At 55.6% G+C, this 25,109-nt stretch overlaps 1 protein-coding gene across 11 annotated transcripts in view; it reads right to left on the reverse strand.

Annotated features, from left to right (window-relative positions):
- FMNL3 (formin like 3) overlaps window positions 1-25,109 on the reverse strand; it is a 49,944-nt gene that overhangs the window by 1,758 nt on the left and 23,077 nt on the right. For 2 of the 11 annotated variants that reach the window (XM_081061411.1, XM_081061406.1), the window contains exons 2-26: window positions 19,687-19,770; window positions 17,638-17,718; window positions 17,284-17,360; window positions 14,026-14,109; window positions 11,235-11,387; window positions 9,928-10,036; window positions 9,675-9,751; window positions 9,239-9,332; window positions 8,062-8,136; window positions 7,360-7,470; window positions 6,911-7,060; window positions 6,402-6,503; window positions 5,167-5,446; window positions 4,637-4,705; window positions 4,423-4,547; window positions 4,021-4,223; window positions 3,065-3,299; window positions 2,862-2,930; window positions 2,657-2,737; window positions 2,427-2,556; window positions 1,642-1,802; window positions 1,224-1,325; window positions 794-886; window positions 383-506; window positions 140-256 (exon numbers count right to left, since the gene is read on the reverse strand). In XM_081061411.1, coding sequence (XP_080917537.1) covers window positions 165-256; window positions 383-506; window positions 794-886; window positions 1,224-1,325; window positions 1,642-1,802; window positions 2,427-2,556; window positions 2,657-2,737; window positions 2,862-2,930; window positions 3,065-3,299; window positions 4,021-4,223; window positions 4,423-4,547; window positions 4,637-4,705; window positions 5,167-5,446; window positions 6,402-6,503; window positions 6,911-7,060; window positions 7,360-7,470; window positions 8,062-8,136; window positions 9,239-9,332; window positions 9,675-9,751; window positions 9,928-10,036; window positions 11,235-11,387; window positions 14,026-14,109; window positions 17,284-17,360; window positions 17,638-17,718; window positions 19,687-19,764 — 2,955 coding nt within the window. In that variant the 5' untranslated portion in view covers window positions 19,765-19,770 and the 3' untranslated portion in view covers window positions 140-164. Of the gene's footprint in view, window positions 1-139; window positions 257-382; window positions 507-793; window positions 887-1,223; window positions 1,326-1,641; window positions 1,803-2,426; window positions 2,557-2,656; window positions 2,738-2,861; window positions 2,931-3,064; window positions 3,300-4,020; window positions 4,224-4,422; window positions 4,548-4,636; window positions 4,706-5,166; window positions 5,447-6,401; window positions 6,504-6,910; window positions 7,061-7,359; window positions 7,471-8,061; window positions 8,137-9,238; window positions 9,333-9,674; window positions 9,752-9,927; window positions 10,037-11,234; window positions 11,388-14,025; window positions 14,110-17,283; window positions 17,361-17,637; window positions 17,719-19,686; window positions 19,815-20,802; window positions 20,920-25,109 lie in introns of those variants that run through there. The other 9 variants (XM_081061408.1, XM_081061416.1, XM_081061413.1 and 6 more) reach the window with 8 other exon arrangements.

A 25,109-nucleotide genomic window follows, 5' to 3' on the forward strand; every position in this document is an offset into this window, starting at 1 on the left:
GCGGGAGGCAAGTCTGTGTCCCCGTCACCAGGAGGCAGCCAGAGAACGGTACCACGCCATGCAGAGGGGGCTGCCCGGGGGCCTCAGCAGGAGCATTCTGGGAGGGGGGCATGCAGAGGGCAGCTGTGCTGCCCAGTACCTGTCAAGGGCCCCAGCCTTGGGGGCTAACAGTTTGACTCATCATGGTGGGCTGCATCGCAGAAGAAGCGTGAGCCCCGCTTGGCAGTGCGGGCCGTGAAAGGGACACTCTTCAGCACTGGCCCAGGAGAGAGACACCGTGGTCAGGCCCCGTGGGGGTGGGGTGGGAGGAGGGTCCAGGGTGCACAGTTGGTTGGCGGAGCTGGACCCCGTGCCCAGGCCCCAGGAAGGAAAAGGGCCCCACCTGTGATGATGTCCTCAATAGTCCCATCCTTCCCCTCGTACACAGGCCGGTGCTCCTTGGCCTGGCGCCGCCTCAACTCTGCAATTAGCTCCTGCTGTTGCCACTTGTTCCGCTGGGATGGGGTCTAGAGGCAAGCATTTGAAGGGCAGGTGTCACCACTAACCTACCAGGGGACGCTCCTGCCCCTCCTGCCCCGAGGTGCAGTCAGCGTGTCCTGAACCATGCGTTGCAGCCCAGCCCCCATCCCTGCCTGAGAACCCCCCCCCCAAAGCCCCTCTCCCCATCCCATTGGACGCCAGCCCCAGGCCCTCTGGGTGGTCTGGACTCCAGTTTTCCATCTCCTCCCCCTCCATTTGCTCCACCCCAATCCTCCCCCTGGTCTCCTCCGGGCCCTGAGCTCGTCCCACCCACCTTGGCATCCAGTTTCTTGGCTTCCTGAGCCAGCTGCTTCTCCCGCATTACTTCCTCCTGCTTCTTGCGGGCTTCATTCTCCTGTTCTGCTTCCTAAGAACCGTGGTGGTGGGGGTGGGGAGCGGGGGTGAGGCTCACACAGGCTGTGAGGGGAGGGGCTGACACTGAGGGTGGAGAGTGGGTGGCAGTGGGACCAGCAACCCCAGGTGGCCACCCTGGAGGGGCACTTCCTGCCCCAAACAATGACAGGAAGGGCCTGGGCCCCCACCCTGCCCACCAGTTCACAGCTAAGAGGCCTGTGGCCAGCTTCCCTCGCTCCCTCCCAGGACTCAGAGGAGGAGACGGAAAAGGCCCAGACTTGAAGCCCAGCCCTCTTTCCCCATACACCAGTTTTCTCTGTCTTTTCTTTCAAAGCCTCTCTCCTGCTCACCTTGTAAGAACGAATGAATCGGACAAATACTGGGAAGAATACAGAAGGAGGCGTGGTCTTGGGACTCTCACCGAAGTAGCGTACAACTGCATTGTAGGCCTCCTGGGGAAGGGTGGGCAGGAGGGGTCAGCCTGGTGGGGAAGGAGCAGCCAGCTCCCCACCAGGGACAGGAGGCCCAAAGAAAGCAGTGCCCAACCCTGCGGCCTGGAAAAGAACCTGGGCTCCCACAGCTTCCTAGAGTTTGTGTCTCCAGAAGCAGCTGGAGCTGCCTCTCCCTGTGCCCTCTTCCCCCCACATGAAGCCAGCCAAGCCAGTCGCTTGATAAAAGTTCTTTGATCCAAGAACCAGAACTAAGCCCAGCTAGGGGGGCCCAGTGCCTTGGCCCTGGCTGCCCCGCCTGCCTCCACCCTGCGCTCACTTCAGCCGTCTTGGCATCGCGCTGGAGCTTGTCCAGTTTGCCTTCATTGGTGCTGAGGAAGTTCCGAAGGACACTGTTGTCATGTATGCTGCACTCCCGTCGAATCAGCTCCATGCCCCGGCCCAGCTCCTTCACATCTAGCAGCACGTTCTCCAGGGACACTGTGGTCACCAGAGCCCAGGCTGAGGCCCGCCCAAGGGCCTGACATGCCCACCTCCCAGCCCAGGGCTACAGCACAGGCTCAGGAGAAGCCCCTCAGGTTCTCATGCTCCGGCTTCCTGACCCTTCCAGGTAGACACTAGGGGGGCTCTCACGGGCAAGGAAGAGGAGTGGAGGCTGGGAGCTCACGACCCCAAACAGCAAGGTAGCAACGGCAAGCAAGCCAGAGAGATGCTGGTCTCCAACACACAGCTGCCTCAGGCCTGCCCCAGTTTTCACGAATGGGGCCGAAATAACAGCTCCCTTGCGTCTGAGGGGGCTTTATGGTTTTTCTAAGCACTTCCCATCCATCATAGAGAAATGCAGTCTCGGGGACCAGCCTGAAGGCTTTGGGAGTGAGAGCCACCTGCTGCCACCGCATCCAGGCGGGAAAGCCTGGCCTGGTGGCTGCAGGAAGGCTCCCTCTGAGGTGGCCCCTGCCCATGGCCCCAGCGGAATACTTTGAAGTGGTCAGAGAAAAGAAAACAAAAGCCAGAAACAAAGGGACCGAGCGTTCCTTCTGCTCAGAGCCTCCTGGGATTGTCCTGGGCTGACGGCGGCAGGCTCGCTGGCTCAGACCCCCTCACCTGCTGCAGCCTTCTCCACAAAGTGCAGCTCGTGCCAGAAGTTCGCCAGGTCTGGGTATTTCTCCTTCACCGTCAAGGCAATGAAATGCAGCAGTGTCATCTTCCTGTCAGTGGATTTGGTGTCCAGCAGCTGAGAGACGGGCAGGGGACAACGCGACAAGGCTGACACCCTGGCTCCACAGCCGCTGCCCCTCGGGCGTCCTGGCCCCGTGGTGCCCCCACCATCTTACCAGATCCAGGCTCTGGAGCTTGAAGCCGTACACAGCTCCCCGCTTGCTGCTGTTCATGTAGTTCCCCAGCGCAAGGATGATCTGTCCGAAAGACGTGCGGGGACCTCAGGCCAAGCCCTGAGGGCCCCTTCCTCTTCTCTGTGTACTCCAGGCCCCCACCCAGGACCGGGGCCCCACCGGCCACCCCATCACAACCTCTCCCCACCTCTAACATCTGCTTCAGCTTCTGTGAGGACTTTACAGAGGCGGAGGCTGCGATGATGGCATTGAGTTGCTGAAAAGCAGGAAGAAGAGCTGAGTGACCCCAGGCTGGGACGGGGCAAAGTCCGCGAGGGGCCGGGACGACGGGAAGTGACGACTAGCCGGTGGACAGCGCAGAGGGAGCTGGGACGTGGCTGGGGGTCCTACCGGCGTGAGCATCTGCAGGTTGTCCTGGAAGTTGCCCAGGAAAGCCATGCCAGCCATTCGCTGGGTCAGCCGCTCCACCTTGCTGAAGAGCAGCATGAAACGGTCCTCGGCTGCCAGCTCCTCCAGGGGCTGCCGCTCCCGCTCATACTGCCGCAGCAGCTTCACCTCTGCCTCCGTGGGCAGGAAGCGCATCAGGCACTCCACGAAGTCCACCGGTAGTGTCTGGAGGTCGAACCTGTGTAGGAGGGAGGAACCCCTCAGGTTTCACATTTGCCCACATTATCCATCATCCCTTCATTCTCCAGCTCCTGCAAAGACGGAGGGTGGAGTCTGTGAGCAGGACACAGTCAGAGGCAGAGGACCGTCCTAAGAGGACGTTCCTTAGAAACCCTTCAATATCCTCTCTCCATTCCTAGGGAGAAGCCTTAACACCTGAGCATGGCTTAGGAGGCTCAGCCTGTAAGATTTCTGCCCATCTTTCTACCCTATCTCTCCCACTCCCATCGTTACACTAAAGCCACAGCCAATTTTCAGTACCCAAGGCACCATGCTTCTCCCTCCAGACCCTGAACTGGACTTCATACACTTCTTTCAGGCTGTAGATGAAACACCTCCTCTGGGAAGCCTTCCCTGATTTCCCAGCCCAGCTACCTGGCGCTCCCTATTCTCCCAAAGCTGCCTATACCTCTGTCATGTTGGTGGTTATCACCCAATGTTACTGGACTGTTCCATTGCACTGGGAGTTCCTTGAGTGAAGGTCTGGGCTGAATCCCCAGCATCTCACACAGTGCCTGGCACCCAGCACAGATGCAGTTACGTTCTGGCCAAGTCTGGATGACTGAGGGGTGTGAGGCAGTTCTGCCAAGGTCCTGAAATCCAGGGAAGGCTAGGCTCCCAGGTAGAGAACTGGGTTAACAACTGGCTGGGGGCCAGGGCCAGGTCAGTGGGAGCCTCACGTGTGGATAGCCCTGCAGATCTCCTCAGCGGAGCGGCCAGCCTTGCGTAGGGTGATGGCCAGGTTCTTGGCACGATTGGCTTCCAACAGGGTCACCTTGCTGGCGGCCTTTTGCGCTGTCTTGTTCTTGGAGCAGATGAGGTCAAGGGCAGGGCCCTGGGCTTTCGTCTTGAACAGTTCTTCAAATTTGTCCAGGTCCAGGTCCTGGCAGAGGTTCATGAGAAGGAAAAGGCTGTGGCCTCTTACGACTGGAGGAGCCCTGGCAGCCCTCCCAGCAGCATGGGCTCAGCCTGCGTCACGGAGGGCTGAGTCGGAGGGCTTTTCCAAGGCCAGGAGATTGGGTTCAAAGGGCAACATGATTCCCAGCCCCCCACTTCCCCTTCAGGGCCCCGGGCCCTGCTACCTCCAAGATCTTCTCGTCATCAAGTTCACTGAAGACAGTGCCGCTGATCTGGTTGGGCTTCAGTGCCGTCCAGTTGAAGACAGGCAGCCGGAACTTGGTCTTGATAGGCTTCTTGATGCGAATGGCTAATGTGGAAGGAGGGTCAGTAAGACAGGGACCAAGGATTCACTCCCTTGGTCCACTGAGCCCTGCCCGGAGCCCTGGGGACACTCACCTGACAGGCCTACTGTCAACACCACAGAGGGAGCAGCGCCAGGGAGAGGTGGGGCTGGGGGACATTTGTCTGGGGAAGAAGAACGGTGTAATGGCCCAGGGGCCAGGAGATTTGCAGAGGTCCCCGTCCGTCTGCCCGCCCACCCTGGCCTAAGTTAGACTCTCGGGGAAGGCAGCTACATGAACTCCCTGCTCAAGTGGCTCCCAGGGGTCTTAGCTCTGACTGGGGCAGGTCTTGCTAGTCTGACCCCCTGTCTTCTGCTTTGCTCTAAGCCCTCTCCTTGGCTGTCTTCCGAGGAATCAGGAATAGCAGCTTTGTGATCCTTACAACAGACCCATGTCTGCCTTTAGACATCCTTTCCTTTAGTAACGGAGCCTCCCTCAGATTCTAGGCCCTCCTCAGCCCTGTCCCACCTGCCTTTACATCCTTCCAGCCACGCCCCCAGTTTCTCCCTGAAGAAGAGACTGCAGCCTGGGGTTTAGTCTGGCCCCACAGTGAGGCTGCCCCGCCCCTCCCGGGGTCCTCCTTACCTGGTAACGGGGGAGGGGGCGGGGGCAAGGGAGGAGCGGGCGGCGGAGGCAGAGGGAGGGCCTCCTCCGGGGGCGGGGCTGGCGCCAGCAGGTCCAGGTCCGAGCGCGGCGCGCCCTCGCTCAGCTCCGCAGGGCCCAGCCGGGCCAGGGCCTCACTGCCCACAGACTCCAGGCCGCGGGCACTGGGCTCCAAGTGGCATCGGCGCTGGAAGGCCTCCTCCTTCTCTTTAATGAGCCTCCGCAAGGTGTGCACCTGGTGGCTGGTGTTCTCATACGTCTCCTGTTGGGCGGACGCACAGTCCAGAAGAGAGAGCTGAGGGCGCAGCAGTCACTGCCCCAGGAGTGAGACTGCCCACCCAAGGGTTTCCCAGCTAGGGTTTCTGGGAGGGTGCCCAGGGGCAGCACGGAGAGGCCCTGGTGAGAACCAGGGGAAATGAATGCAGCAGAACAAAAGGTGGGCACAAGCGCCCTGTGGTGTCCTTCGCTCCAGCGGTAGTCTCACTGGTCCCCGAAGGACCAGGGAGAAGGTGCCCCTGGGTAACTGAGGCCTGCTCTGCGGCTCAGCGCTGTGCTGGTCACTGCTCATTCCCTTTGGCCTCGTGTACTCGCTCTATTGGGAGCCCCTGCGGACAAGACCCTGCCTGAGCCATCTCCCTGTCCTCCCTCCATACTCCCGATACACTTCCCACTCTTAGTAGGGGCTCAGCAGATACATACTGAGCTCAACAGAGCCAGCATCACTATTCCTCTGGAAGAAAAGGTTGGTTGGAGCATTGATTTTTATAAACTGAAAGTTAGCTGAGGGGACAGAGAAGACACTGAAATATGAGGACCCCTGCTCTCCCGATTTAGGAGACCTGGCAGGTATCCTAATAAGAGCCCCAGGACCTGGGCTCCTCTGAGCCTGCTCATGACGCAGGGCTGGGGAAAGCACTGGGGGTGCAGGGAGGGAAAGCAGCGGCTGGGCTGGTAGGAGGAGAGCCCAGACGCACCCCTGCTACCCGGTCTGCTCCCACCCTCTTTTGTGTGTGTCTAGCCTACTCGGGCTTCAGCTTCCTTCTCCAACCAAAACACGGGGTGAAATCATCAGCCCACCCTCATCCGAGTGTCTCAAGGTCATGAATCAAGATCTGGATTCTCGAGGACCTGACATGAGTCGGGAAAGAAAAACAAAGATCCCTACGCCGTGGCGTCCAGTACCAGCCAGGAACTCCCTTCCCCTAGTGACTGGGTACCTTGATGCTCTCTAGTTCCTTCTCCCGCTGCAGCAGCTGCTTCTCTAGCTCTGCCACCCGCATCATGTTCTCGTTCTCGAGGTCCAGAAGCTTCTCCGTGAGCTGCAGGATGGGAGGGCAGGTTCGGGGCTGGCTCTAAAGTCTGGGCACACAGCACAACCTAACTCCAATCAGGACCTGGGCCTCAAAGGCAGCCTGGCCTCGTGGCTTCCCTGCATTGCTCCTGGGAGCCCAGGGTCTCAGACCACGTGAAACAGTACAAGGCAAAGGGTCACATCTGCCTCTCCCGAGCCAGAGGCCACCTCACGCCCAGTCCTCAGGTGAGCGTGAGTTCTGATCTGGGGACAATCCAGTGCCTCAGCCAGAGGGTGCCCAAAGCCCCGGTGTGTGCTAAGATGGCCCTGGCCTCAATCTGGAGGCAAGTGAGCAAGCTCAGGATTCCGGAACTCAGATGTCCCCACCCCGCCCGCCCTCAGCAGTGGTTCTGGGGGCACAGGACGGCCACCTACGTGGGACACATGCTCCTCCAGTTCTTCCACCTTCTCCAGGGCCACATTTTTGGTCTCGGCGTCCTCCAACAAACCCCCCACGTCAAACACGTTGTCTAGGTACGCCTGGATCTGCACCTGCAGCTTCTCGCTCTCTGTGTGCCTTGACTTCTAGGGAGAGCAGGGTGAGTAGTAAGTGGTTGGGGAGTCTCCTGAGCAAGACAGTTCTCAGCGCCCTCCATGGCTGCGTCCTGGAGCAGGAGACCCAGGTGCTCCTGTGGCCGTGCCAGATTCTTGCCCCATGGAGCTGCCTGACTGGGGCGCCCTCCGTGGGCGGGAGGGCCTAAGTCCCTGGCCACAGGAGACAGGCGGGGTTCCGGGAGCATGTAACAGCGACACCCTGGTAACATGGCTAAGCTGGCCCTCTGCCCCGACGTGCCTCGCCCTGTGCAGACTCGAGCCCAGCTCACCTGCAAGAAGTCCTCCAGCCCCAGCTTAGTGAACTCGTACTGCAGGTGGACCCGGAAGTTCATATCCTCCACTGAGTGCACCACAATGTTGATAAACTGCATGCAGGCCACCTGGGGAAGGAGTGGCCCCGATGGGCAGACACAAGGACGCAGGAGAGAGCGAGAAACAGGGAGGGCAGGCGGTGGTTAGAACCAGCATCGTTAGGGGCGTAATCAAAAGCAGTGAATATAAAAGGTCAGTCTTTCTGGGAGTGAAAGAGTATTTTAACTAAAAAAAGTGTCAAACTTAATATTCAGTGTACGAAGACAAGTGGATTACATGGGAAACAGATGTAAAGGACGGTACAGATCTCTGGTTTCCTCTGCACCCAGCAGGGGGTCCGTGAGACAGCCCTGCTTAGCTGAAGACACTAGACTGAAGGACAGAGAAGCGGGAGGGAGATCTCAGCAAAGGGAACGCAGTTCTCAGGGACGGGAAGGCCTGCAAAAGTGGGAAAGGAGGCAGACCTGAGACACCCAAATGACATTGTCCTGACTTTTCTAACAGCTCTCTGGGGTGGGCGAAGGGACCAGGGGCATCCTGGGTAGAGAAAATCATTCTAGGTTCTACACAGAGTGTCAACATCCGCGGTCAGCCTGGCCCCTGAGAAAGCAGCAGGCGGCCCTGCTAGGCGTGCACCTGACCCCGGCCCAGCTCCTTACCATGAAGTCGATGTTGCTGTCCTCGTTCCGGAAATACTCCATCAGCTTCTCAAAGCGGTGCAGCTCCTTGCAAACCTGAACAAGCAGACTTCTCAGCGAAAGGACCTGTCCTAAGCAGAGCCCAAGGCCCTGAACCCTGGCTCCCAGAAACATCACAGCAAAGGGACTGGTGCAGACCGAGTTTAACCACTGCTATCTCTATGCAATGGGCCATTCGGGACACGACGGAAGAAAGCCTGGGATCTGGCACCTGCCCTGGGTCCCTGGTCCCCCACTAACTTGCTGAGGGAGCTCAGTAAAGCCCATGCCCTTAGTTTCGGCTTTTGTTCCCTCTGGGGGTAGGCCAAGAAGAAACATGGGGTCTGTTGTGGCCAAGTTACTGAAGGAAGGAGGAAGCAAGGAGGAAGGTTGGAGGCCATGGCTGAGACAGGAGGCTGAGGTCCTTGTGGGCACATGGGGGAGAGGCCAGGGTGCAGGAAAGCCCCTGTGCTGAGAGGGGTCTCAAGATTACTCCGAGCTCTGGCTTCAAGGAGGAAGAGCCATTTCCTGGCTGGAACAATGGATGTCAGGGAAGCGGCCCACAGAGGAGGAAGGGGTGGGACCAGTCGCTGTGGCTGGGTGTCGAGGAATTCTATGTTCAAGCAGATGGGGGTTTCAGAGCCAGGCCCAGAGTTGGGGAAATTCCAAGCAGAAGCTCCCTTTCCCCTCACCAGTAATAGCCATCAACCCAGGAGGATCCTTGCTTGCTTTTTCCTCCCACTGCAAAGACATCTGCCATGGGTTCCACCAGTGGGTCCACTGCCTCAGACCCACCTGGGGAGCCTGTAAAAGCACAGATAGCCAGGCCTCCCAGGGATCTGTTTGTTTCACAAGCTCTTCAGGTATTCTAAGGCCAGGCCAGGTCAGGACCCTGGGACTAGAGCGCTAGATAGCCGTGGGCGTCCTCAGCTGGCCAATCAGAAACTTTCCTGGCGCACGATCTTGTGAGACTAAAGTTCTGGTTTTGTTAAAAAAAAAAGGGGGGGGGGCGGGGGTAGGGTGGAAGGCTACTTAGGTAAGCACTCGGGTTTAAAAATCGCTGGGATGTATAGGGTACGGGAAAGGGTACCTACCTACCTGGCTCCCACCACACACACACACACACACACACACACACACACGAATGCAGGAGACTGACCTCTTTGAAATTGTCAAAGGCAGCCAGAATGATTTCGTGACCGCCCCGCACCAAACACACAGCCGCCAGGAGCTCTAAGACAAGGGCTTTGGTCCTGAGGGGAGAAGAAGGAAGATTAACACCCTCACGCCACACAGCTCACTTCCACAGCTGGGTGAGTCCTTTCAGAGAGGAGACAGCCTCCGGGGTGAGGCGAGAGGCTGGGTTTGGGAAAGAGGACAGGGGGAGGCAGGCTTGCTCCCTCATTAAGCTGTGCCGACCAGCGGGAAGCCAGGGACGCTGCTCCTCCTCCAACAGAGGTGAGGCAGCCGAAGCAGGGCACTGACGCAGGCCACAGCACACCAAGGCCTGGCAGGACTTCTTGTCGGGGATAAGTGGAGCCCACATGTCCCGAGTCCTGGGCAGGGGGGAAGGAAAGGGGAGGGGAGGGGCTCACCTTGGATTCTTGTTGTTGAGACTGAGAGCAATCTCGTTGACAGCGTGGGGGTGGGACATGACCAGGTTGAATCCGTACTGTAGCCAGGGGAAAAGACAGGAAGGGAGACTGCTGGTGGGGAAGGCACATCCTTGACTCCTTGACGCAGGGTCCCACCAGCAAGCCTGTCTTTTAAAGCTGGTGCCCTCCCAGCGCTCCTGGTCTGGCAGACGAGGCAGAAGAGGCGGAGCGCCCTGGCCGGTGCTGCCCTTACCTGATAGTTCATGATGGCTCTGAGACACAGAATGCAGACGTGGACGTCATCCTTCTGGCTCACCAGCCGCGAGTTCTTCAGAGCCCTGCGCCCAGGAAGCGTGCTGTACCTGGGGGAGAGGCGGCTGTTGGCGAGGGTCTAGGAGTGCTCACCGTCACCCAGACAGCAGGCTGTCCCTTCGCAGCAGCAGAAAAGGGAGAAAGAGGACCTTGCACCGCCAGCCCAGAGAGACAGGGACAGGGGGCAGGGCGTCAGCTGTCTCACCTTCTAGAACAGGCCTCGGTTGCTAACTACCCAGGAGCCCAGCTCTATAATCTGTGCCCAAACCGTCCTAGCCCAGCAGTCCTCCAAAATACAGCAGTAGGTGTGTAGCCTTCCTAGTCCTGAAGATGGGTCCAGGGAGACGTTCATTTGCACCTTCCCTCCTCCTCCTTCCAGTTGCTGAATCTTCCACACATTCCCTGGGGCAGGATCCTTTGGCTCCCATCATACTTCTATGTCCCAGAAAAGGCAGCACAGACCCCAAAGGCTTTAGGAGCACGGGGGGCTACATCTGACTTTGCCCCCTCCCCAGTGATGTTTCATGGAAAAAGGGGAAGCACCAATGGTATCTGCTTATGCATGACGAGAATGATGAGCAGTGTCAGAGGGCAAAACCCAAAGGAGACCAGGCAAAAAGCACAGCCACGAGAGAGAGAGACCACAGAAAGGGCCACAGGACCCAAAGGAAAGCCTTCCTGAGTAGGAGGGGCTCAGTCTTCAGGTCCATCCACCTGCCTCCCGGCAGGACAGCTCTTAAGATACTGCAGACAAATGAACACCTTGCAGCCTTGGCGAGAAAAGGCCTACAGGAAGAGGTGAAGGGAAGGTGAGCAGCGGGCAGGATGGGTGGGAGCTGGTCTCCGAGCAGCTGATGGGACAGAGTGCGGAGCCAGAGGGAAACAGACAGGAGGGCTGGAGCCCCCAGTGAAGGTGAGGGAGCTGGGTGAGGACAAGCCCTGCCTGAGAGGCCGGGAGGAATGGCAGAGTGAGAATGAGGAATGGAGGGGCCCCCAGAGAGGGGGGGAGGAGGGGAGAGCTGGAACCCCAGATGGGGTGGGCACAGCCGAGGGCGATGTACTTACCCAGGACAGATCGCTGGGCAGAGTCAAGGAGACAGAGAGGACAGACCAGAGACAGACTGGCAGGCAGAGGGCAAGAGAGCTGAGCCTGGAAGCAAGAGTGGAGCGTGAGCACTCACCGCTTAGTTACCCGGGACCTGGACGGGGGCTGGGGGAGGCAGGCGGGCGGAGCGAGAGCACACATACCGGAGCACAGACTGGCGCGCAGAGCGAGCGAGGCTGTTGGTGAAGGGGGCTGACAGGGCGCTGGGTGGCTGCAGGTCCTCGATGGACCTGCTCCAGGACCGGAGCTTGTCAAACGCACCATCGTCACCACTCTCCAGACCCTCAAAGTCAAACCTGGAGCAGGAAAGGACACACATGCGCACACACAGGACAAATTCAGTGCCAAGCCCTCTGGCGAGCCCTTCCCTGCCCTGTAGACTCCTATGGCGACAAGAAGCGAGGCAGCCAGAAGAGAAAGTGGGATTGGGCCGCAGAGACCCAACCGCCGTCAGGAGAGCCACCGGCACAGGACGGCAGAGCAGGCACAGGCAGCAATCGGGGGTCTGAGGAGCCGAAACGCTGATGGAGGCTAGCCGCCGCCCCGTCTGGCCAGGCAACTCCAGGACAAGTGACTGCCGCATAGGCCCAAGGGACACAGGAGCTGGCAGACTTTCTGTACCCCTAGTCTCAGATGGGACATCTCAGAGAAGCTGTGGCCCCAAAAGAGAATCAGCCCTACCACGGGTGGTGGGGAACAGGCCAACTGAGGGGCTTGCTGGTTGTCCAATGACAGCAGCTGAAGGAGCCTCTGAGTGCCTGAGGGAGTCCACCTGGCTCTGGGTTGGGCTTACGAGGGTAGGTCAGGATGGAAAGGAATAGGGATCCTGGCACCAGAGAGGGGAAGTCTTCTATATTTAGGAGGAAACCGTGGCCCCATACTATCACTGGGTTTGAATGACAGGGTTTTCTGTGGTTCTACGTGAGGCTTCTAGGTTTTTCTGGTAATAAAGGCTCCTTGGGCCTCAGCTTCCCTGGGGGAAGAAATCTTAGGTGTAAGCTGTGGACTGGTGTCGTTAGTCCCTACAGGAGTTGGGTTTCTCTGTCACTTCCTGCTCTGGGACCAGATGTTTCCCACCATCAGCAGTGTGGCCAGGCGAGGAGGACAGCTCGAGGTCACGAGGTCTTCTCCCTTCCATGTCCCCACATCAGGATATACATGCTCTGAGAAGAAGGCCCACTCCTCCTTCCTGTCCTCCGCACCCTGCCCCTCGCAGGTCACTGAGGACTGAGCGAGTCTCTTCTACAGGCTCTTCCCCAAGGAGCCTTCTGTTCAGCCATGCACGGCCCTGGGATCGTGGCACAGAGGCCGAGGCTCGCTGAAATCGAAAGCGACATCTACAGACGCCTGAATGTTCCAAAGGAAGCAGGAGCGGGCTCGGCGTCCTGACGGTCGGGAGACGCTTCATGGGGCTTTCAAGTAGAGGAGTCTCGCTGACAGGGAAGCAGCTTGGCAGTGGCTTCCTCTGTCACTGACAGCTTTCCCTACACTGGTACGTGCACTTTACACTCTCTCTCCTCCACCTCCCCATGCCTGCCCTGCGTCTGTCTTTTAAAAACAGAGTCAGAGGCACCACCATGGACACTACAATCCTGAGGTCCCAGTGTATTTTGGTTTAGAGCAGCTGGGGTTTGTTTGCTTTTCAAACGAGATAGGCTTATTTGGAAAAATGATCTACATCTTTTTACTATAAAAGCTCTGGTTTTGTGTGTGTGTGTGTTTTTTTTTAATCACTTCAGCAAATGTTTTCCATTTCTTTCTATAAAAAGAGTGTTTTTTAAAGGGATAGGAGGGTCACGAGGCATTACTGCTGCAGGATGGGAATGGGGAGTGGGCAATGCTTGGTTTTAACAGAGGGTGACCTGGAAAAGGTGACAGAGAGGCCAAACCTAGGAGAGGCAGTAGTTTGAAACCCTGAGGAGATGAGACAGAAGACTTGCTGGATGACAAAGGAGAATAGCCAAGGGGACAAAGACAGTAGCAAGAAAAGTGAAAGTGGAGGCGAGGGCGGAGTCCCCGGAGTGAGGAATTCCCCAGGACTGGGGACTTTCACGGCTTCAACTGGGGCAAGTCACAGGCAAACCGGGCTATTGGTCACCCTTAAATCTTGGGTATTAGTCTGAATGTGTTGGTCTTCCAGTGAATAATCACTGTGACTCGTTTGCACATATTTGGGTAATTACATAGGGTACAGCACCTTGAATATTAGCAATTAACAATAAAGCAGCAGTGACAGTATAGACTGTGCTCCAAACACTGCAAAGTGCTTTATACACATGATCATGTATCATCTAATCCTTACAACAACACTGGACTGTGGATCCCCCCTGACAGAAGCAGACGCGCACTCGCCTGAGCTGGTAAACGCAGATGGTAAACAATGGAGACCCACAACCAGCTCCGTCTTACTAAAAGGCCTCCTGTTCCTTCCACGGCCCCACACTACCTTCTCACCTGTGCTAATTCAGTTCTGAGCCCCCAACCTGCTTGAAAAAGACTCCTGAATGCTTCGTTTTCAGTCTGGGGTGACCTGGAGTAATCTTCTTACAACTGGTGACTCAAAGGAGCTTCTTGAAGACTCTGCTCTCCAAAAGCAAATGAATGAACCCCACCAGGGCATCTCCCAGAATCCAGGACATTTCCTTGGACTGTTCCCAGCCTGGAGTCTGGATACTTTAGGTTCCGATTCTGAGCTCCCTTTCCACATCTCTCTCCTCCTGCTCCCTAAAACACACCTTCTGCTGCAGCCACCTGGCAGTCTTCGCTTGGCTGCCCGTCCACTCCCCTCCACTCTCTTGGCCGCTCCCTTCTGGCCTGGGATCCCCATTGCCATCTTCACCATTGCAATCTCACCTTCCTCATTTAATCAGAATGGGACTGTGTCCTCTGTCCTCCCACACGGGTCCCCACCCCCAATCCTAGGGTGGTACTCACATGACAGAACATTGGGCAAAGGACAGGTAATCCACCAACACATCAAGGCCTTTGTTTTCATCATTCAGAAACTCCCGCACCCACCTGCAGATAAAGAAAACATAGTGGAGGGGTCTGTTAAAGTGGGGTGAGGGGAAATGGCCTCTGATCCAACAATAGTCCCTCATGGATCCCCCAAAACTTAACATCAGGCTGGGAACATTCGGAAGATCAGAACCCACGGCAGACACCCCCCCCCCACAGGCCATGTCATCAGCCTAGACCTCCCCTAGGCTGGGAAGCCAGGGGTAGGGAAAGGTACAAGCTTTCTAAGACCACGTCAGGCAAACAAGCCTTCAGTACGCCCCTTCTTCAAGGACCAGGGCCCTGGCTCAATCGTTTTCTGTGTCCCTGGTGTCTAGCACAGGCTGGGTGCACTGTCTTTGCACAATGTTTGTTGGAAGAATTGGGGGAGTTAACAACAGCATTTACTGCAGAGCTGTGCCTGACAGAGACCAGCGGGTCCCTGATTTGACCAAAGTCTCAGTGAAAAGACAGGCAGGAAGGATCAAAGAGAGCTCTGGAACAGAGGCATATTGAGACTAAGCGTTCTCCACCAAGTTCAAGGAAAGGTATTTTGTAAAGTACTGAACAAAGAGGGATATGAGGGAGTTCTGTTTGGCAGAATGGGAAAAGGATGGGGGAATAGTCAGGAACTCAAGTAACTCCAGAATGGCTGTGAACACTCATCCAGGCTGAGGAGTTGAGACTGTTCAGCCAGGAAGGCAAGAGGGTAGACAACAGGACTCCCTAAAGATGATGGCAGACCAGAGCAGTTCTACTATTCTGCCTTCAGGCCTTTTGGGCTGAGATATCCCTGGAAGGGAAGTGAAGAGTGTGTCCCAGGAGGGCTGTTATAGGACAGGTTATATAGCACAGCACAGAGACACATAAAGCTCTCAGGATGAAACCCTGACTCTCCTGAGTGCTCTATTCCCTAGGAATGTCTGGGAGTCTTTATAGGCCAGCTGTGCCCTACAGCCCTGCAGGGCCACTTCACCCCCACAGCTGGGACACCAGCGCCATGTTTGCCGGCCACACCCCGATCTACAGAGCGTCTGGGCCAGAGCACCAGGCCTGGCTGAGATCTGGCAGCAGGCTCTGGCTGAGGCTGACTGACACTGGAGCTGCCTGAAGTTAGCTTCCTCTCTGGGGGCCAACAGGCCTCCCGTTTCCTGTCTGTCTGCTCTCCAGCTCCCCACCCCCTTCTCATTTCCTGTCTGAGTCTACACTGCTATTTTCGGGATCTTGACACTTTGAGGAGAGGTTAAAGGGCACTTAGGCAAGGCTGAGAAACCAATACAAAGCCAGGAGAGGGGGAGTGGCAGAGATTCTGGAATCCCACCTCCCAGCCCACCCCGCTCCAGGGTCTGCGTTCCCATTGGGCTGCCCCTGCACACCCAGCTTCCACAGGCACTGGGTTAATCAGGCTCTGACTGAGGCAGGATCCTCCTCTCCCTACCTTGCCCTGGGCTACAACCGCCCAGGAGCACCCACACCCTAGCTGGACAGCCTGACAAACTCTTCCTGCCCAGAAATCCCGGAAAGATCTGGCCCTCCTATATGACTACCCGGAGAAGCTACAGTTCAGATGACAGGAGCTCCTAAAATGCCAGACACGAAGCTGTTCCCTGGGAACCAAGGACCGGCTCCAGACCTCTAACTTGTGTGCCAACTGCAGAGAGGCCCCAGGCCTGGGAACCATGCTGCTCTGGCCCCAGCTCCTGGCCCGTGGCCAGAAGGACAGGCACCAGGTAGAAGGGGAGGGCAGAAGGGACTGGCACACACTGCTCTGTGGCCCCCATCACCGTGCAGCAAGACTTCATAAGAAAGACAGGAAGGAGGAGGGGGAGGGGGGCAGTGGGTGATGTTCTGAGCTGCCATCTGTGTCACTCTTGCTCTCACACGCATGGTAGCTGAAGAGGCCCTGCCTGTTCTTCCTTCTCTGAGGCGTCACCAAATAAAGGTGGAGGCTTCATTATACATTTCCTAGTGGGTTGGCTTTTGATGCCTGCTTCATAGATGAGACGTAGAAGCCAACTCTGGCCAGCAAGCACAACTACCGAGGCCAGGAACTCTCCCTTTCCTGTTCGTTCCTGGGCCACTTACCCTGTGACTGCTGCAGCAGCTGGCTACATACAGGTAGCCTCTACAAGAGACCCGGTGGGCTCAGCCTGGGTGTGGACAAGTGGGTGGCTGACACGGACCAGAGGGGAAGGCAGATGATGTCATTTGGCTCTTTCCATCACTGCTCTCAGGAAGCCCAGGACCCTGGGGCTGGCACCTGCCCAGCGACCCCCACCCCCAGCCCTGGCTCGACTTCTCACTCATGTAAGCTCTCAACATTTGTACCAGGCCCCTTGTTCAGGACCGTAGCCCTGCCTGCCGCTCTGTGTCACGAGTCCCTCACTGTCCTCTGTTCTCTCTCTCTCTCTCTCTCTCTCTCTCCATATATATATGTGTATACATATATATATATATGTGTGTGTGTGTGTGTGTGTATATATATATGTATATATATATACACATATATATATGGTCTCTCTCTCTCTCAAGAGAGAGAGACACTGCGTCTGGTTTTGGTTTTATAAAACTGAGCCCACTGCCCTCATTCACTGTACCTCATGCCTTAGCCCTCTGCTGCTCAGCAAGTCAGGTTCCCCATCAGAGACTAGAAAAAAAGACTCACACAGTTCCTAGGGGCCTTGTCAATGGATTAGTTGGCAGTACCAGGGTCCATTCATACAGAACACATTCAACTCGTGGCCCCACTGCCTTAGATCTATTTTCCTGATACTTCAAGAAATTTCTGCTCATTTAAAGATTGTCTCAAAATGAAGCAAATAATCTTCTGGGCACCAAACAGTCCAGAAACGAGGTCTCAGCTACCCAGTGCAAAGTGCTCCCCCACCCCCTGCTTTCTCTGGGCTTTCTGGCCCAGCACCAGGCCACAGGCAGACTCCAGACTCAGCTGCTATGGGAATGTCTTCTACTCAAAGCCACAGGCGGAAGACCCCAGGAGAGGCCCCGAGCTTGTCAGCAGCTGGCAGAACTGTGGGGGAAAAAAGCCAGGAAAGGAACAGTCTGAGCGCTGGGGAACCAAAGCCATTCAAGGGGCACTCTGCCGCCTGGCAGGGAGACAACAGGCAAACCATCCTCAGAAGACACCAGATCCTGAGGGACCAGGTGAAAAGGCTCTGACAGCCAAATCTGACTCACCCAATGTGGTTGGTACGAAGCGAGATCTCCAGCTCCCTCAGTACTTTGGTTGACTCCTGCACTCTCCTCCTAAACTTCTGTAAACATGGAATTTTCTGTCACTGATGGAGGCCCCCAATCTGACTTCACAGTACAAACCAAAGGGGCAGAAAAGGAAGAGGAAGGGCTACAAGAGGGCAGTTATGAGCCTGCCTTCTGTCATCAGCCAGCCACTCCAGGCCCGTGGATGCAGAACCTAGACAGCCAAGCCCCACTGCTCAGAAGCACGTGACCCACACTAAGTCAAAGGGTTTGCCCCCAAACCCCACAGGACTATAAAGGGCAGCAAGACAGGGCCTTCCTGCCTCACTTCACCTTCCGAGTTACGCTGGGGTCCAAGAAGCTCTGAAGTTTCTGGATGTAAGTGTGGGGAGGGTTCTTCACCTGGAATCGTTCCTGTAAGAGAAACACACGTGTGTACACAGATGCCTGGAAGCCCGGGGAGCATGCTGAGGGAGCAGAACACTCCTTGTGTTCAATATGAGGGGACCCAGCCTCGTAGACCTGTAACCTGGCCTGTGACATGGCCCTTAACTGTAGTAGATGCCCTTCCTTGACTTATCCTCAGGTGCTTCCCTGCTATTGCCATCTTCCCTTCCTCCAATTAGTGTTCCCTGAGCTTAGATCTTTCTATGTCAGAATTAAGAGCCTGCTCTTGCTACAAAGATGCAGAGTTCGCTGCACTGAACAGCACCCAAAATAATAAAGATACGATTGGGAAATGTTCACTGCCTGGCCAACCAAGGCAAGGGGAGCCAATCTTTGTAGAGTCCAACTTTCTCAGCTCTGAATCCAGAAGTTGGGGCTAGACTGGTTTTGCAGCATTGCCACAGCTCAGGGCTGCCAACACACTTTCTACCCCTTGCCCAGGCCCCAGACCCCACACCCAAAGCATCCTCAGTGCTGAAGACTGCTTCCAGCCAGGTCATCCCTCCATCTGCTTCCACACAGGGCACAGGACCATGCCCTCCCCATTTGGGCCCAACCCCCTCATCTGGCCCAGGGGAAACTCAGGGAAAACTCTTAGGCATTCTGATCCTAGAAAGGGTATTCACGACTGAGACATCTGAAGAGTGGGGGGTGAAGGGGCTGGAAAGGGTCCAGGAGAATGATACAATGTTAGGAAATAAGACCTAAAACAAAAATGAAAGAAAAAAAAAAAGGGTTGAGAATGAGCTGAAATTATGTGAGCTAGAAAAGACTGAGAGATTATCAATGAAAGAAACTCAGTACCAAAGAGCTGCTGTTCTTCCAATCTCAAGCCCATGTTCACCATGCTCACTATCTCCTCTTAATGCAGAATACAAGCAAATGGGCCGGAGAGGGAGAGAGCTGGACGAGGCTCTCGGAGGCATACTCCTACCTTAGGGCGAGCGGCGTGAATTGGGAGGCAGGAGCCTCATGGTTACCGTGTCTGAGCCTTGGCTCCATCACCCTGGCTCCATCACCCTGACTCCATCATCTGCCAGGGTTCTTCATGTATAAAATATAACAGTGCCTTCCTCACAGGGTTTTTGTGAGGATTGAGAAATTTAAATATATGTAAAGTGCTTGGTCCATAATAAGCACTCAGTAAATGTTGGCGATTATGATTTTGTTCAGTGCTTGAAAAGAAATAATAAAATGGTTCATGCTAGGCTCCTTGGCAAAGTGCTGGGCAAACACACTGCGTGCACTGTGCCAGAGGAGGCAGTAGAAGCCAGTGCTCCTAGCCCTACAGGCAGGCCTGCCCGAGTTCACAGCCTCATGACTTTGACCTTCAAATGTCTGCAGGGGAAAAGGCCAGGTGGTAGGTGTTAGTTCTTGGTTCTGAGCTAAGTAATAATCTCTATATTCTCTTCCAGTTCAAAATACTATTCATGTGGCAAGAGCTTCCAATCATCGTGTTCTGAGATCTGGGGACAGAAGATTAGGGGACAGAGCCGTCTCATTCATAAAGGCCTGTAAATCATGAGAAAAATCCTGCTACTTGCCACCTCTGGGGCAGAGTGAGAGGCATACAGTCCTTTGGATTAGTACCTTGCCAGGCACAGCCCTCACTCTGGGGAAAGGCAGAAGAAACAGGCTCTACTGGAAAACTACCAAACTCCGCCACAGCTGACCCTACACCCCAGACCTATACAAACCTCCTTCAGGCTACTACCCATTGGGAAGAAATCAAGACAACTCTTTGCGGGAGCGAGAGGGGAACTCAGCCTCCCAGCCTGTCTCTGTGAGCAGTCCTCCTGGCGCAGGACCTGAGCATGGACTGAGGCCGAGTCCAGACCTAACTTCCTCAAGGGTGACAGTCCTTGCCTTTGGCCTGTTGCCTCGACCAGCCCAAGACGCAATGCCCGCCTCCCAGCCTCGCCCCTCACCCCTTACCTGGTCACAGATCAGATCCCACTTCTTCTCATTGTCATACTGCCGCAGAAGCCGGGCCTTGTCGGGAGGCAGGTTCATGGAGCTCTGAGGAGAGAACCTGAGTCAATGGGGTTGGACGCTCCCCCCACCTGGAGGAGAGAACAGCGAGACTTCACACATGTCTCCCCTCCGGGACCTTCAGTTCACCCTGGCACTCTGTCACTGGTAAGGAAGTGGCGGGGCCGACCTCCTGCCTCCCCTTCACATTTAGTTCAGTTTGCTTGAACAATGTTTTCTAAACTATACATCGTGGAATCAATTTAGTGAGTCAAGATTGTCTTCATTTTAAATGAAAATGAACAGGTTAAAATAGAATAGGACAGACGACACCAGGATTCATTGTGAGTAGAAAGTATAAATAATGAAGCTTTCATAAAGCTCTGTTTCTTTTATTACGTTTATGTATACGCGTATACATATACACACACACGGGTCATGCTGTGAAATGTGTTTCTTCACATGGGACAGGTCAGAAAAGTTTGAAAGCCACCAGTTGAAAGCAGAAACTTTTGATCTGCTTTTCCCCCGTGGCCTGAGAGATGGGTGGCCTTCCTGTACTATGCACCAGCAGGGGAGAATCCTGAACCACCCAGAGCCCGTGTAGATGCGCTATCTCTTTGCCCCCATCAGAACACGAGTGAATGAAAAGGACATTAGCATAAAGATAACTGCTCAGAACATTTTTAGGAAGTAACTTACAAAACTTGAATACTTTAACTATCAGTAGCAAGTTACTTACGACACATACAGATAGACACACACACACACCTCCCAATGAAGACACAGTAAAGTGTCCTGACCCCTTGTTGAGACACTAACCTAGAATACAGAAGGACAGACCAGGGATCATTTTATTTTGTTCGCTGCTGAATAAATGAATAAAAGTGCAGGTGAGTGAGTGAAGCCCAAGGCATCCACCACCTGGCTGCACCCAGGCCAGCGGCCTTTATCCCCATCCCAGCAAGCTCTCTGCTAACCAGTCCAGCTGCCTGCCGCAGGTCACGTCCCTTGCCTCTAAAGGCAGATCACCGTACCTGCCCACCCCCCATTCCTCCTGAATCAAACACGATCTCCTACCTGAAGTATCAGAGCTGTCTGATAACCCGCATGACTTGCCACAAATCCGGCGTCTTCCCCAGCCCACTGCAGGCCACCTGGAGCGCCTTCCTCTCATCTTTCTCTCCTTTACCGACTGCTCCAAGTTCAGCTCTAACGCTCCGGTAACCCAAGCATGACCACTTGGTTTACCTCTGCTCACTCCCTGACACCCTCTTCCCTGGGGACATGAATTGTGTGCACTGAGGAGTTACACAGGCCCTGCATTACTCCAGAAGAAGCAGGAGTATCTTGAGAGTGGGACCTCTTCAGTTTTCAGGAAACTGAAAGAAAATCCTTAAACGTTATTTCTATCACACATATCTATTATGCATTCATTTACACACGTGTTATTAAACCAGCTGTACACTCATCTAGTCCCTAAAAGGACAGTCTATTCCTATGGTCTCTAACCCCCAATAATGTCTAAAACTGAAGGCACCTAGTGGAGATGAAGTTGCTGGTAAACCTATGGTTAAGACGTCCCAGTCTGGCCTATGGGCTCAGCTCCTGGCTGGAAACAAGGTCACTATGGCTCAAAAAGGAAGTAGGGTTGGGATCTCTGGTCAGCATTTAGAAATGGTAGCATTTAGGAATACAGAGGTGGGGCAGGACAGAGAAGAAAAGGGGAAGACACCACAACATCACACCTCCTTCCCCATGGTTTCTGCTGTCCCGTGAATCTGCCTGAACTTCCCCAACTGAATCCTCCCACTGCGGATATAATATGGATGGTGGGGGTGGGGGTGGGGGAGGCGGTACCAATACAACCCTGAATGTTCTCTCTGGAACTCCTTTGTTAAGGGCCAATCTTGGCATGTCTGTGTGGATAGCAGGACAGGGGCAGGAGGCCACAACCAAACAGGGACCCAAAGGTCAAAGGTGAGCCGGGAGCAAGGTCTCCCTCCTAACCAGGGCCAGGCCGCAGCCAGGTGAACCCACGTGAGACAGGAGCAGAAAGAGTCCTCGGGCCTGGTTCTGACTCTGAACACATCCTAAGCACATCACTGTCATCGGCCCATTTCTCCCAAGTTTGTATCATGAAAACAGTTTTCTATTGTCCCCGATGGAAGAAAGCCAGTGGGGAGCATGTGGGGGGCGCCCGGTGCTACTGTAGCTGACATCACTTCCTGTCTACACCAACTTCTTCCCTCAGCCGCCCACTGCCAGCTGCTGTGGCCTCGCATTTCCTCACCAGTTCGTTTGGTGTCTCGGGCTTCAAATACAGAGCAAAGTCACCCCCTCTCAGAACCCGAGGCTGAGAGCATGGAAGAGGCCTATCAGGGACGTGGTCACACTTCAGATGCTCAGAAGAAAGGATCCCCAGAGGAAGGAAAAAGGTAGCAGAAGCACAAATCAGCTCTGGCGTACGGGCCCCCATCCTCCAGTCTGGAGCTCTGGGTGGCACTTTCCAGTCTGTGGTACCAGTCTCCTCTGTTTCTTTGGGGCTGAAGTGTGATGCAGAGGAAGGTGAGGAGGGGGAATTCCCCCAGCCTGCAGCACTCCCCCACGAAATTGGTCGCTGGCTGTGGGGTGGGAACCACTGGCCCTGCGGGCAGGACCAAGGCCAGGCTGGGCCAGTTCTCTCCCTGCCAGACAAGGGCGTCGGGGCTTCTGCCTCCACCCGATAACGTGCGTGAGTCCAGCAGGGCTCCAATGTCCTGAGGAAGCCACTCTGCCCTAAGGAAGGACAACTTCCTGAGTTCCGGGGACAGCCAGGGAGCAAACCTGACGAGGTTCCGGTCTCAGTCAAAAGTTTGTTTCCTTGACGTTTTCCTTCAGCAGTTCCACAGGGACTGCGGACTCTCAGAAGTCAGAAGCGGGGCTAAGTTCTCGTGGCCTCCTTGCTGAGACTCTTGCTGAACTGGAAGGAGGCGCAGCTGTCTCAGAGCAGAGGGCCCTGAATGCAGAGTCAGTGCAAGGGCAGCTCTGGGCCCTTCAGAGATGCTGAACCTCAGTGAGCAAATCCGTACAACGAAGATAATCTTGCTACTTCCCTGGGTTTTAGGAGGATTAAACGATACACGTTTTATGTCTGTATGTGTCTGGAACACTGTGGGTGTTCAATGCAGCCCCCTTCCCCTTCCTCCTGACAAGCCTGTGTAATGTGGTGACACATGGGGACCCTCCCTCGGGCTTCTGGGCTGTCTGTCTGTCTGTCTCGGCCTCTGTCCCTCCTTCAGCAACTGCGTCTCCTCACTCGGAGGACAAAGCAATCCTTTACCCTTCCTTTGATCTCTCTCTGGTCTCCTCTAAGATGAGGAGGCACTGAAATACCACCATCCTTGTGGAGGCACAGGGAGACCCCAGGGAGATGGGACAAGAAGGGGAAGATGAACGCAAAGGGAAAGCAACTCTGGAACTGAGTCTTAAATCAGACGGAACCAGCGAGGAGTCTAATAATAAAAAGCTGTAACGTGAAAAAGCACAAAGGGGAGGATCTGATGCTTCTCCAGAGAGGTTACTCTGGTTGACTGCCAGTTTGAGGCCAGGCAGTGCCCTGCTCAGCGGCCAACCCCCTCCTGGGTTCTGCAGGAGCAAGGCTTCTTTACTCCCCAGCTGACCCTGTCCCCGCTGTGAGGCGGAGGAGGAGGGAGGCAGCTCTGGTCGTAGAGGTTCCCTTCCCTTTCCTGCTCTGCACCCCCAGACAGTTAGCCCCTCCTCGTTTCCTTCCCATTACAGAGAGGGAAATGCCGGTGGGGTTGGGGTTTCCTTCAGCTGTGGGCCCTTGGTTTGGGACTCACCCCTGATTTGTCGGTCTCCTTGGGCCAGGCCTGGGGAAAACCCAACACAGAAATAGGAACCACCAGAAACTCCCAGCTGTTTCTGTTGGTCCCAGTCAATCATGAGAAATCTTAGGAAGAAAGACAAAAATGGCATAGCTCCTTTGAGAGGCAAGGAGCGAAATGTCTGAAACTTTCCTGCAAAGGGGATTCTGGAGGCTGTAGGGAAGGCCAGCAGGGGATGTTTATTTTGAGCAAATACAGAATGTGAGTTGGTGGTTTTCTTAATGTTTTCCCTCTCAGAACTACCTCTTACCAAGTCCCCTGTGGCTGTGGTACCCCAAGTGTGGTAGCGCCAGCCCCCAGGCTCAGTCCACTGGGGTGGGGAGGCCTAGGAAGCTGAACCTAGAACTGCCCCAGAGATGAAATGAGGCTCTGTCCTGGGTACCACATGTTGCTGAGCCCCAGCCACAGCTGCTAGCAAAGCCTCTCGAGCATTCACACATCAGCCCATTGTACAGATGGGCAGAATCGGAATGTAGTGAGGAGGCACAAAGTTTGGGAGTCCAGGGCAACACGGAGGCCTATCCCCGGCCAACAAAAGGACAGAGTGGTAGGAGCAGCCCAGCCTGCCCTCCACGTGTCTCTACTGGTGGGCAGTAGGCACAGCTGTGGCCAGCTGGGCACTGGTCCCAAAGGGCAAGGGCCCAAGGAGGTGGGAGGTACCAGCTCCTGCTGCCTCAGCCCCTTGGCGGCCACAGCCGGCCCTGCCGCAGTAGCAGCTCCCAGACAATGAGAGTTATTTTCAGCCAGCGCTTTAACACAAGCCAGCTGGCCAGTGAGCAGGGCGGGAGTCCTCCTCCACCCAGCCGCCCAGATGGCAGGCAGGCCCAGCCCATTGCCTACGCTGCTGCTGCTGCCTCCGCGGCACTGTTTGTTTATCTCATCGTTTCAGCACCGCTCCTAAGTCCCCCCCAAAACTACAATCCTATCAAAAGGAAACCAAAACATCAGAGAGTTTGAGCAAAGATCCAAAAGCTAAAATTAAGAGGTGCGTACATGGGAAGCACAGCAGCCCCTCCAAACACCCACACTCTTCCTCAGCCCCGTGACTGGTGGGCGTAGTGCAGGGGAGGAAGCGGAATGGACCAGTGGCCAGATCTCACGGCAGCCCCCACGGACCAAGGCCGAGCCTGGCTTTGCTGCCAACCCGCAGGACGAAGCTCAAGACTGCTCTCCTCGCCTGCCTCTCTCCCATCCTTTTCAGAGCTCAGGTTTGGAGAAAAGAACTTGACACAGACAGCCTGGAATGAGCCTGAGACAACTGTGAAAAGTTCTGGGAGAAGAATCATATCCTGTGGCAGAAAGGAAATCACAGGAACAGTTCATGACACTTGGCTGGAGGGAGAGGTACCACGCCCCATGATGGATGGGGGTGAACGCTTCAACCAGCCCCCTACACACTGGAGAGTTCAATAGGAAAGGGTGGGCGGCAGCAGTCACCTCCCCGAGCTGCAGGCCTCCAGCCCGGGTGCTCCAAACTCCACAGTCGACAGTGCAGCTCCC

The sequence above is a fragment of the Rhinolophus hipposideros genome (genome assembly GCF_964194185.1).
Source record: "Rhinolophus hipposideros genome assembly, chromosome: 9".
Lineage (NCBI taxonomy): Eukaryota > Metazoa > Chordata > Mammalia > Chiroptera > Rhinolophidae > Rhinolophus > Rhinolophus hipposideros.